The following is a 12263-nucleotide window of genomic DNA, read 5'->3' on the forward strand; positions in this document are numbered from 1 at the left end:
GTGTGCCATACTCTGCCTGCCCTATGTTGCCTGTGTGTGCCATACTCTGCCTGCCCTAGGCTGCCTGTGTGTGCCATACTCTGCCTGACCTATGCTGCCTGTGTGTGCCATACTCTGCCTGACCTATGCTGCCTGTGTGTGCCATACTCTGCCTGCCCTATGCTGCCTTTGTGTGCCATACTCTGCCTGCCCTTCCCTGCCTGTGTGTGCCATACTCTGCCTGACCTATGCTGCCTGTGTGTGCCATACTCTGCCTGCCCTATGTTGCCTGTGTGTGCCATACTCTGCCTGCCCTATGCTGCCTGCGTGTGCCATACTCTGCCTGCCCTATGCTGCCTGTGTGTGCCATACTCTGCCTGCCCTATGCTGCCTGTGTGTGCCATACTCTGCCTAACCTATGCTACCTGTGTGTGCCATACTCTGCCTGCCCTATGCTGCCTGTGTGTGCCATACTCTGCCTGCCCTATGCTGCCTGTGTGTGCCATACTCTGCCTGACCTATGCTGCCTGTGTGTGCCATACTCTGCCTGACCTTTGCTGCCTGTGGGAGGTGAAACTGGCAGGGGTTTGTTCTGGTAGTTTGTTAGCAATTGGAAATAGCCATCAAATAGTCCCTAAGGTGTGTAATTATGTTCTGGGGGTTGCTGTGCTAGCCACAAGGGAGGAGGAGGCATATGGATTTAAGGGTGATATGACATAATATAATTCTTTCCCGCAGTTAGCTCCAAGCATTTGGGTTTTTTGCTACGCTACCACCATTAATGTGGACATGGTCTTAAAAGTTCTTGTGATAAGATGGGTGTGGTTTGAAGTGGGTGTGACTTAAAAAGGGTGAGTGGTCAAAACTGGCTTCCATTAGCGGCCCTCCACTATGTATACTAGAGAAATTCCGGACCTTGGCGCCACAGAAGTTGGACAGCACTGCCCTAGATTTATGGCCACATCCAAAATAACGAATAGGGTAGAAAATGGAGCTCAATTTTTGGGGGGGGGGGCATTTCCTCATCCTGACGAAAGGAGGGAGTGCCCCCCCCCGAAACATTGAGCTTGTGTAGTTCACTGGCATAATAAATGAGGTAAGTTCCCCAGCCATAATCTGCATGTGTGCAGTCTCTCCATTTTCTATTCTATGGTATGAATTACTGTATTTTAAATTCTGCTACTCTGGAGTTACTTTTCCAGCCAATATAACAGTTCAATAGGATATTTCAAAACAGCTTTTGAAGAGATGAGTGTTAAATACAAATTACTGCTGCACTCTGGAACTTTAGGTTATATGCTAAACTTCCCAAGCCATACCAAAAGCACTAACGGTATTTTCAAATTAAAAACTATTGGTGCTAAAATTTCAAAAGCACAGTTTAAATAAATATTTTATGAGTCTGCTTTTGTGTTTCCCTGTAGCTCTATGATCTCTTCTCTGTGCTCTATGATCTCTGCCATGCTAGTCTCTAACAGCAAGATCAAGGGCAACCAATTGGCTCAAATTCAAGCTCTGCTCGAAATATTACACTTTGAATTAAACCCAAGCAGCTGAATGAAGCACTGACTGACCTTGCAATGACAGGCTAATGGGGGATGTTATAAAAGTTGTACATGGAAAACATATTCCAAAAAGTAACGGAAATATTTCACATTCCTCAGTGTAACATTCTTAATCAGACAGTTATTACACTGCAAATTTTAATTGCTCATACTGCATTTTTACACTCATTAGAAACAGATGTTTTTGTGTTGCACCAATAAGCTTTTCATTGCACAAGTGCACAATACAGCCGATTATAAATACTGCAGATTTTTTTCTGTGTGTATATTTCCATTTGTGACTTTATTGCCCTCAAAAATGCTTTTACAAATAAGCTCCAACAAATATTTCTTCTCAATAAATTCCATAACCGGACCTCTGCTGAAGGTAACAAAGTTGCCATCACCAGACGGCATCCTTGACACCCTCACTGCTCCCTAATCAGCTTTCAGATTTTCAAGGTTTGGATATATTACTTTTAAATTGGCAGTTTCACTGTTTGTAAAAACACCTTTCCTATGAATGTACTTTTGGACACTAGTAAACAATCCATAATGAACTCAGCCTTTTTAGTGGCCACTTATTTTATCCACAGTCAAGGCATGAGTATATTTATTTACTGTATCAATTAATATCTGTCATTCTGACTTCAAAACCTTAAGCAGTGGCTGCTTATATGTGGCCTCTTGCACTGTGAATGACTGCAGTGTGCCACACAGTACTGCTTTTGGAGAATAAGTACTTTCGAAAACATTTGCTTTTTACGTGGCACTTCCAGCAGGAAGTTTTGGAGCTCAACTTATTCTCCATACCAGAGCTTTGCAAGTCTGGTGTGCCTGGCACAGCTATTGTGTATGCTTCTGTAGGTATAACTAATTAATCTACATCTGATCTATGTGAAAACAATAAAGACTGTTTCATATAAAATACTCTTAAAAATCATACCTTACTCCTTAAAACCAGGGTTTTAATTCTCCCTGCTCCATCTGAAATATAACAGTAAGGATCATGATGCAGTTTGTCTTGTACAACTTGCACCAAAGTTTGAAATCTCTGTTGTTAAAAATCTTGGTACTAATAATATGGGAAAAAGAGTTATATATAAGAGAGTTATATAATTTCTCGAGTTGACATTTGGCTATTTGGCCTATTATTGTCCATTTCAGGCCAGATTTTATTCTAGAAGCTGGTTGATTCCTTTTGAAAGATTTAGGCTGATAATCTGAGCCGGAAAAAAAATGTACAAATATGTCTTGAACATGGAATCAATTATCCAACTTCATGTCTAGTATTACACTTCTAAAAATGCTACAGACCAAAGAGTGGACCCTTGGATCCTCGCACTGTAAACTAGTGAAGTCGGCATTAAAATAAATACTACTGATCATTTGCTAAACTTGGAGTTAAAGACATGATCTTGACTCGACTTGGCCCCTGTGCTATTAAGTACAGAAGCCTTAAAAATTATGTTCCCTAACTAAAAGAAGCCCATGTCCTACTTGACAACAGGATCTAAATGAAACAAACATTATCAGAGACCTTGCCAGTGGGTGGGGAAACCAAGATACATATTCTCTGCCAGCAAAGAAACAAAGTGTTGTGGTATCAGCCAAAGAAGGAGTAGAGTTGCTGCTAGTCTCTTTGGGGATTTTATTGGATATGACAGGTATTTCAGAAAATAGAGATGCCAACTAAAGTGTTACAATTTTTGAAGAAAGTATGGTTATTTGCCAGCTATAAACATGCCAGGCAAAATATGATTGACAGCTCAGATTTTTAATTACAATTACTTTAATTTTCCATTCAGCACTTCCTAGATATCACCTAGATGGCAAATACATAAGATTTTGGGGTGATAAAAAGCTTGCCTTAATAATACTGCACACAAAATGACTGTGACTGTAAATTCGAAGGCTAAAGGGGAAAAAAATTAAATAGTTTATATGGTATAAGTAAAGTTTATTTTGCTCAACTAATATGGTAGAAAAGGATTTGGAATTATTTTTTAGGGTGACAGGTACCCTTTAACAAGGGCAATGTTTGCCTATGAACTAATAGCATCCATCTAGGGAAGGCCTTTTGTTAATATTAATCAATGAATAGGAGAAATAATTCCTTAAAATTAACATGTGCAGCAATGCTGTATTTTATATATTGAACTGTACCAGCCCAGAGGGTTAGCAGGCCCCTAACAGTAAAAATTCAGTCCTTGAAATGTAACCACATGAGCTCAACATTATGGAGAGGCCATCTTTTGATTGTTGATACTGCACATGCTCAGTATGCTCTGGGCAGCTCTTGAGAGGCTAAATTTTGGAGTGATACAACTTTTATATTATATATACTGTGTTTTGTCAATCAATAAGTATGGAAACAAGCAGCAGCCTGTATCTGTTGTATCTTTAGTTGCCATTGAAAACACTAGAACAGGATAGGGGGCAGGATTATGTCTTCAGGAACAGCTGATGGCTGGGTGCTATTAATTTGCAATTAATCAGATTTTTTTTCTTTTATTACTCAGACTACACAATTAAATGCTAATTACTAAGGCGTATGTTTATCAAAATGTGAGATTAAAGGAGAAGGAAAGCATTTTGGCATTTTATTAATCACAATAGTGCAAGCTAAAAAGCTATATTTATTCTGTAGAAAGCTTTACCATACCTGAGTAAACAGCCCTAGAAGCTCCCTCTGTTTAAGATAGCAGCTGCAATTTTATCTTGGTCTTAGTAGCTTCCATGCTGCAGCTCTGGCTGCTGGTAGCTCAGATTACATAGCACAGTTGGGAGAAGGAACAAAAGATGTTGGGAGAGGAGGAAGAAAAGGGAGGGGGAGAGAGGACAAAACTGAGAAGACTCGTGCTGTGCCCTGAAGAGGTTTTTGTTAGAGCAGGGAGTCTGACACAGAACACGTATACACAATAGAAGACAAGAAATCCTGTGTTTCTTTTGATAGAAGACTTTTCTGTGAGTGTTTTTATGGCTTTATTTACAGTGGAGGAAATAATTATTTGACCCCTCACTGATTTTGTAAGTTTGTCCAATGACAAAGAAATGAAAAGTCTCAGAACAGTATAATTTCAATGGTAGGTTTATTTTAACAGTGGCAGATAGCACATCAAAAGGAAAATCGAAAAAATAACTTTAAATAAAAGATAGCAACTGATTTGCATTTCATTGAGTGAAATAAGTTTTTGAACCCCTACCAACCATTAAGAGTTCTGGCTCCCACAGAGTGGTTAGACACTTCTACTCAATTAGTCAACCTCATTAAGGACACCTGTCTTAACTAGTCACCTGTATAAAAGACACCTGTCCACAGAATCAATCAATCAAGCAGACTCCAAACTCTCCAACATGGGAAAGACCAAAGAGCTGTCCAAGGATGTCAGACTAAATTGTAGACCTGCACAAGGCTGGAATGGGCTACAAAACCATTAGCAAGAAGCTGGGAGAGAAGGTGACAACTGTTGGTGCGATTGTTCGAAAATGGAAGGAGCACAAAATGACCATCAATCGACCTCGCTCTGGGGCTCCACGCAAGATCTCACCTCGTGGGGTGTCAATGATTTTGAGAAAGGTGAAAAAGCATCCTAGAACTACACGGGAGGAGTTAGTTAATGACCTCAAATTAGCAGGGACCACAGTCACCAAGAAAACCATTGGAAACACATTACACTGCAATGGATTAAAATCCTAGCAGGTCCCCCTGCTCAAGAAGGCACATGTGCAGGCCCGTCTAAAGTTTGCCAATGAACACCTGAATGATTCTGTGAGTGACTGGGAGAAGGTGCTGTGGTCTGATGAGACCAAAATAGAGCTCTTTGGCATTAACTCAACTCGCTGTGTTTGGAGGACGAAAAATGCTGCCTATGACCCCCAAAACACCGTCCCCACCGTCAAGCATGGGGGTGGAAACATTTTGCTTTGGGGGTGTTTTTCTGCTAAGGGCACAGGACAACTTATTCGCATTAACGGGAAAATGGACGGAGCCATGTATCGTGAAATCCTGAACGACAACCTCCTTCCCTCTGCCAGGAAACTGAAAATGGGTCGTGGATGGGTGTTCCAGCACGACAATGACCCAAAACATACAGCAAAGGCAACAAAGGAGTGGCTCAAGAAGAAGCACATTAAGGTCATGGAGTGGCCTAGTCAGTCTCCGGACCTTAATCCAATAGAAAACCTATGGACGGAGCTCAAGCTCAGAGTTGCACAGAGACAGCCTCGAAACCTTAGGGATTTAGAGATGATCTGCAAAGAGGAGTGGGACCAACATTCCTCCTAAAATGTGCGCAAACTTGGTCATCAATTACAAGAAACGTTTGACCTCTGTGCTTGCAAACAAGGGTTTTTCCACTAAGTATTAAGTCTTTTTTTGTTAGAGGGTTCAAAAACGTATTTCACTCAATGAAATGCAAATCAGTTGCTATCTTTTATTTAAAGTTATTTTTTCGATTTTCCTTTTGATGTGCTATCTGCCACTGTTAAAATAAACCTACCATTGAAATGATACTGTTCTGAGACTTTTCATTTCTTTGTCATTGGACAAACTTACAAAATCAGTGAGGGGTCAAATAATTATTTCCTCCACTGTACATAGACCTTTCTGATGAAGCTTACTTAGTTTTTACCTTACCTTTACTTTTCCTTCTAAGGTTTTGTACTGACAAGGGTCTCTTCCTGTGTTCCCGTTCTATGGATCCTTCCTGCATTCCACCACAAGGGAACACAAGAACAGACGCAGGCTAGTATTCCCTATCCCACTGTACTCACACAGGAATGAATAGAAAGTGGGCAAGTTTTTGCACGGTGAGCTCTAATCTCAGAGAAGAAAATATAAAATAATTTAAAAGAGGCTAGGCTAATCAGAGTTAAACTTAAGCAGCTATTATATGCTCTTTTAAAATTCTGAATACTTTGTAAACAAAACTAATAGTTAATACTTTGGACTGTGGATGTGCCAATACTTATGTTGTTGGTCACATAGCCAAAGTAATCAACTTTCCTCATTACATTGATGAGTGAGAAACATCTTGCAGGAAATGGTATTCCAGAAGAAGGGGAGACTCAGCAGTGTTGTTAAATGCAACCAGCACACCCAGAGGGGGCTGATACTTAATATGCAGTATGCATCAGTGCACCATGGAAGGCACCTGGTCAGCCCATATGATTTACTTGCCCCACTTGGGGTTCTATGGCTGTTTGCTTACTGCTAGCTAATGATGTGCCACACCAGACAGGCTACTTTCAGTTAAATTGATAGGAGATAAAGAGCCATAAGTTATACCCAATATAAATGCATATCAGAGCCTAGGTTTAAATTAAAGGCCATATAAAAATACATTGACATTTTTCCTTTTTCGTATTATTAAGGTATACTCAGAACAGCTACTAAGCCATTTAACTGGCTAGAATGATGCCAAGTGGACATCTGAGGGTTGATTCACTAAGGTGTGTTAAAACGAGCGCTATTTATAGCATGCGTTAAAAATTTTATCCCCAAAAAGGATACTTGCGTTAATTTAGACGCGATGCTGGTTGCGTTATTTAAGTTGCGAAGGCTATTTTCGTGCGGTATATGATGCAATGCGCGCTAATTGACGCAGCACGCTACTTGTGACACGCTAATTAACGCATGTGCGCTACTTATCGCGTGCACGCCATATTAGCCATACACACCATTACTTTCGTAAAACTACTTTTATGAAAATGCTCATTTCCCTGCAAACTGGAGGCTGCATCACTCTAGGGCCAACACAGACTTGAACACTGCAAAGTCCATATTGTGTTGCCAAAAGCTCATGAACTGTACTTTTCTATAATTACCGCCTGCCCCAAGTAGGTGTTAATTTTTGCACAGACTCATATTAGTGATATTTAGCGTGTCTAAGCGTTTGTGAATCATGCGTTAGTATTATTTCTGCGCAAGAATAATGCAATGCGGCAAAATTAATGCGTTCGGTTGCGCATGCGGTAATACTTTAGCGAATCGCGCATTTTTTGCGTTAATTTTAACGCAAAAAAGCATGCGATAAGCGTTATCACACTTTAGTAAATCAACCCTATGGTCTCATAGGTCAATATGTGACAAGCACAACCATAGCTTTAGAGGACAGTTACCACTGAATGTCCATATATAGAAAAACACTACATCTACTTAGATAGATAATTTTGAGAAAACTAACAATTAGGAATTATAATTTCTTTAAAAAATTAATAAAACCAGGCAAGGATCACCCATAAGTGCAGAACTCCCAAGCCATCCCCATCAGACAGCTCCACAATCTGCCCTAATTACTGTGTTTCCATTCATATAATAAACTGAAAGAGGCTGCAAGGTAAGGAAGTTACTTTTTAGCAATGTGAATTTTGCTGAGAGTACCAAGGCCAGTCCAGAGCCCTTTGTGCCATTAGACTTTCATGTCTTGGCAAAAAAAAACCCAACAATCAACAGAAACAAAGGTTAATACGAATAGATAAGGGTGGCATAAACTAGGAAAGGGCAAGAATCACAGGGGTGGGGAGAAATAATTATTTTGGCCCTGTCATTAGTATTATTATTTTTCAAATGTATCATGCTCACAGGAGTGAATGCAAACCTGTGCTTGGACTGTAGCTGTATCTTGTGGGCCTATATATCCAATTGTGGGCCTATATATCCAATTAATGTCAGTTATGGGCAATAATGGTCCAATAAAATGCAGTACCCTGAACTCTGAAATCTTTATCTTTGCTTTCAGCAGCTTGCGTTGGGGCACCCGCGTGTGCATAATGGGCAAATGGCAAAGCTTGCTTATTATGTACATACGGGTGATGTAGAATCAGTCAAATTTCCACTGATCCTTAGTTATACATTTGGGCATTTGCTCATTATGACCATGTGCATGCCCCATCATGGCTGTCCGCACCAAGCGCTCCCTGGAGTGATCGTCCTGGGGTTGTTCTTGAAAACATATTATTGTTTCCCCATCTGGGGCAAAAAGTAGTTTGGACTTCATAGACAAGGTAAACTTTTGCTGTATCAAAAACAGACACTACAGAAATGGAATTTATTGGCTGGAATGCTTGGGGCATGGCGTTTTTCCTAATATGCAGAACCGTGCTATAAGGCTTTGTCACTGATATTTCCTCTTCTTTGGTGAGTTGGCTAACATGGTATTAGCCTTAGCACTTGTTTAGCAGCAAAAGTGCATTTTAGGCTTAGGTAAGTGCTGCAAAAAGTGCTAAATAAACAATGGCTGACAATATGGTATTTCTGGGAAGAGCTCCAAACGTGATATTGGCTTGATAATTTTCAACATGTGGCTTTTTTGATATTTGAGATCCCAGCAAATGTTTCAGGGTTACCCCCTTCTTCAAGTGCTAAAAACAGACACTGATCATGTTCTCCCCTGATATACCTAACAAAGCAGCTGCTCTAAAGTCTTTGCATTACCAGTGCTAATTAAATACAATGATGTTGCACAAACTAAGGTGGCTTAACACAAGCCAGTTTTCTCATGGTCGGACATTTTGAGTGTTTGAGAGACTAGATATACAGTATGTTATTTTGCCAAACTTAAGGGTGATTCTGGATGCTTCTTAGCTGGCCGAAATACACAGGTGGAGAAAATGCCCAATTTATCTACTCAGCTGTGATTCAGCAAACTATGAACTGATTGGTCAGTGTGTGGTCAGCTCAATGCAACTTCAGGATCAACCGGTTTCTTTTATGTTTAGCATCATATAAAGTAAACATATTTTGCAGTGTTTAGCTGGCCTCCCCACAATACTTTGTTTGAAGGCACAATAGCAATGTGAGCTAGAAATTACAAAATGGTAGATCCCTTCCATCATCTGAAAAAGAAAGCCCCTGAAACATTTCCTTTATGTCACATTCTGTGAATGAATTAGTTAAGGACCAATGCTTATTGTATTTCTTTGTAATATGCAAAAAGGATTATTTTTAATATCGCCATAAATCTTTCTTAATAAATGAATAGGATGACAGCTCAGACATTTCTGGGCTCCCACTGGCTACAGAATCTTGCCACTTTGTTTAGTGGGTGGGGTGATATAGGTGCAAGCTTTGACCTAACAATGTAATTACTTCTGTCCTGTTTTAAATCAATAACATATAGGAACCACCTTAAAATTAATGCACTAAACGTGTGACAAAAAAAGGGGTTGGTTTTAACTTTATTAATAATAATAAAAATAAAGTGCTGTTTTCTCCACTGAAATAAATTAAAGTCAGTAATTAAGGACCTAATGCCACTGCAGCTTAGAATTCAGCAAATGCACAAATGGCTCAAAGTACACTGTTTATCAGGGAGAAGCTAGTCATGTAAATGTTGCCTTGTGGCTAATACAACGTGTGGCCATTTACATGCATGTAATAAATTGCCCAGGTTACAGCTACCCGGCATATGTCAAATCCAGTCTTGATGTTATGTTATAATTGGTACTTATTTTATGTAATTTGTCACATTACACAAATATCTAATGTAAAGAAACAATGTACAGTCTACAGTTTAAACATGTAAGTATTAAATGCCACCTTCGAGTTCTGTTACCTGTATAAAAGCAATTGGCCTTTGGTTTCATGCTTTTTTGTATGGTGGTGTTATCATGCAGTTTCCATCAGAGAATGAAAGATAGGGTTAATAAGGGTAGATCACTGCAGCTACACTGTAGATATAGACCTTGCCAATCAAAGTAGCTTGAATTATTCGTGGATTAAAGGCTGGGAATTCAGGGAGGACATGTCTGCAGGTTTTCATTGAATCTTCACGTTTCATGGAAATGGAATCTCTCAATAACTGGTGGAATGTCTGATGTAACCACTGTACTGGCATTTAAAAGTTGTTCTCATTTTCCTTGAAAAAATGAAAATGTCTTTTGCAAACTGTAAATGTATACCAAAGAATTCTATATGTGGTTAAAAGCAATGCCTGGAATTTGTTCTCAGAAGAACAGCCCAGTAACAGACAACCAGCCTCCATCACTACCACTAGCATTCTCTCACACAACTATGTATCTCTTGAGGGACTCTATGGAAAGTGTTCCATTCACCACATCCACATTTTCAGCATTTGAGCATGCATCTTCTGCCCTGTGTCTAACACTGTAGTTTAGGCCATCCCCAATTATGTCCAACTATGCTCTCATACCCCATGCCACACTTAGATTCAGTAAACCCCACACATTTTTGGACAAGGAAAAAAGTCTGCCTTGCCTAAACAGGAGCAAATAAACATGAATGTGTATGTCAAGGGCAGGATAAGATGATGATTCTATAACCCTTCTATTGAAAAAAGGACAAAAAGAGGTTGTGGGAGCACTCCAAGGCTAAATAAAGTATACAAATACAATGGAAGTGCAACTGATCTGGCCAAATTAACTACAAACATACAAAAAGAAAAAGAGATTGATCAATGCACATTCCCTGGTCCCCTGTTTCATAAGTAAATTGTCTGTTAGTTTCATGCTAGTGCATACAGTATATTGACAAAAAACAGGGGTTTTTAGTTACAAAATTATGATCATAAGATTGGTAAGCCACCATACCACGTCAAGGTAAACCCCGTATGGTGGTCCTATCTATTTACCTCTGGTCATATTTTTCAAAGGCTGGCACTCCCGTGCACTATTGCCATTCTTGACCTGGGGGCTGGTTTGAATCAGAGGGCTTAGTCACTCCCATGCCTTTTGCTTATATAGAGAGAGATTGCCTGGTTCCCCAGGCCCAATCCTCCCCCGCTTGCGACTTGTAGAGGAGAAGACTGCCCATTAACCAACACCCATTCTTTTTAAAGGCATAAGACCACCATTAAAGGGACGGGTATGGGGGTGCTGAACCCACATGGAAGTTTGGCCATTCTTCCTGCAGAATTAAATCTGCTAAACTACATAAATACACAAAAAGAGGCTAAATAAAGTATACAAATACAATGTAAGTGCAACTGATCTGGCCAAATTAACTACAAACATACAAAAAGAAAAAGAGATTGATCAATGCACATTCCCTGGTCCCCTGTTTCATAAGTAAATTGTCTGTTAGTTTCATGCTAGTGAAAAAAGGACACTGGTCTCTTAATATTAATTCATTTATTCTCATTTAATCATACAGAGAAAATGAACTGGTGTGGAGGATTAGAAGAAAAATCCTACCTCTCGCCTCCAACAGTGACAAGATATAAGGAGGAGGTAGTAGTTGTACAAAGTTCATTTTCCAGTGTGCACTCTTTAATTAAAAAAATAAAAGTAGTTTATTTTAAAAAGTGGTGTCTAATTAATTTAAAACTATGGGTCAATTATCCAATATATGAATGTTTGGTGTCTAAATTCCAATGAAAAAATTAATAGTCCAATGCCTATGGCAATGCAACTGCTTTAGAATGGGTGTCTCTGCCCCACATACCTCTAGGTGGCAACAGTAAGCTAAAACATAAGGTAGAACAGTTGGAAGTGTACCTGCACATTGCCCCACTAAATAAGATATTTTATCCTTGTAGATACAGAGAGAGAGTGTTTAGAATACACTACTTACTCTTTCATGTCACTGCTGCTCCCCCCCAAGATCAGATAACAAATGTACATATACATTGCTGGGTGATCTGCTCTGGAAATACTATAAGTCTTCATTCTTTAACAAAATAAATATTCCCCTAATATTCTACAGTGCAGACATATAAAATCAGAGCAAGAATCAGTAAGCAGGTGCTTACTTTACGTATATATTGTGTATGTTACACA

General features: G+C 39.5%; 1 protein-coding gene across 1 annotated transcript in view; it reads right to left on the reverse strand.

Moving 5' to 3' along the window:
• The window catches only part of cyp4v2.2 (cytochrome P450 family 4 subfamily V member 2, gene 2), a 29732-nt gene extending 18584 nt beyond the window's left edge, over positions 1 to 11148 (reverse strand). The window contains exon 1 of the mRNA XM_031902061.1: positions 11117 to 11148. Within this exon, the coding sequence (XP_031757921.1) occupies positions 11117 to 11126 (10 nt within the window). The 5' untranslated portion in view covers positions 11127 to 11148. The remainder of the gene's footprint in view (positions 1 to 11116) is intronic.
• Positions 11149 to 12263: the final 1115 nt, after the last annotated feature.

Source organism: Xenopus tropicalis, chromosome 1 (assembly GCF_000004195.4).
Source record: "Xenopus tropicalis strain Nigerian chromosome 1, UCB_Xtro_10.0, whole genome shotgun sequence".
Taxonomy (NCBI): Eukaryota; Metazoa; Chordata; class Amphibia; order Anura; family Pipidae; genus Xenopus; species Xenopus tropicalis.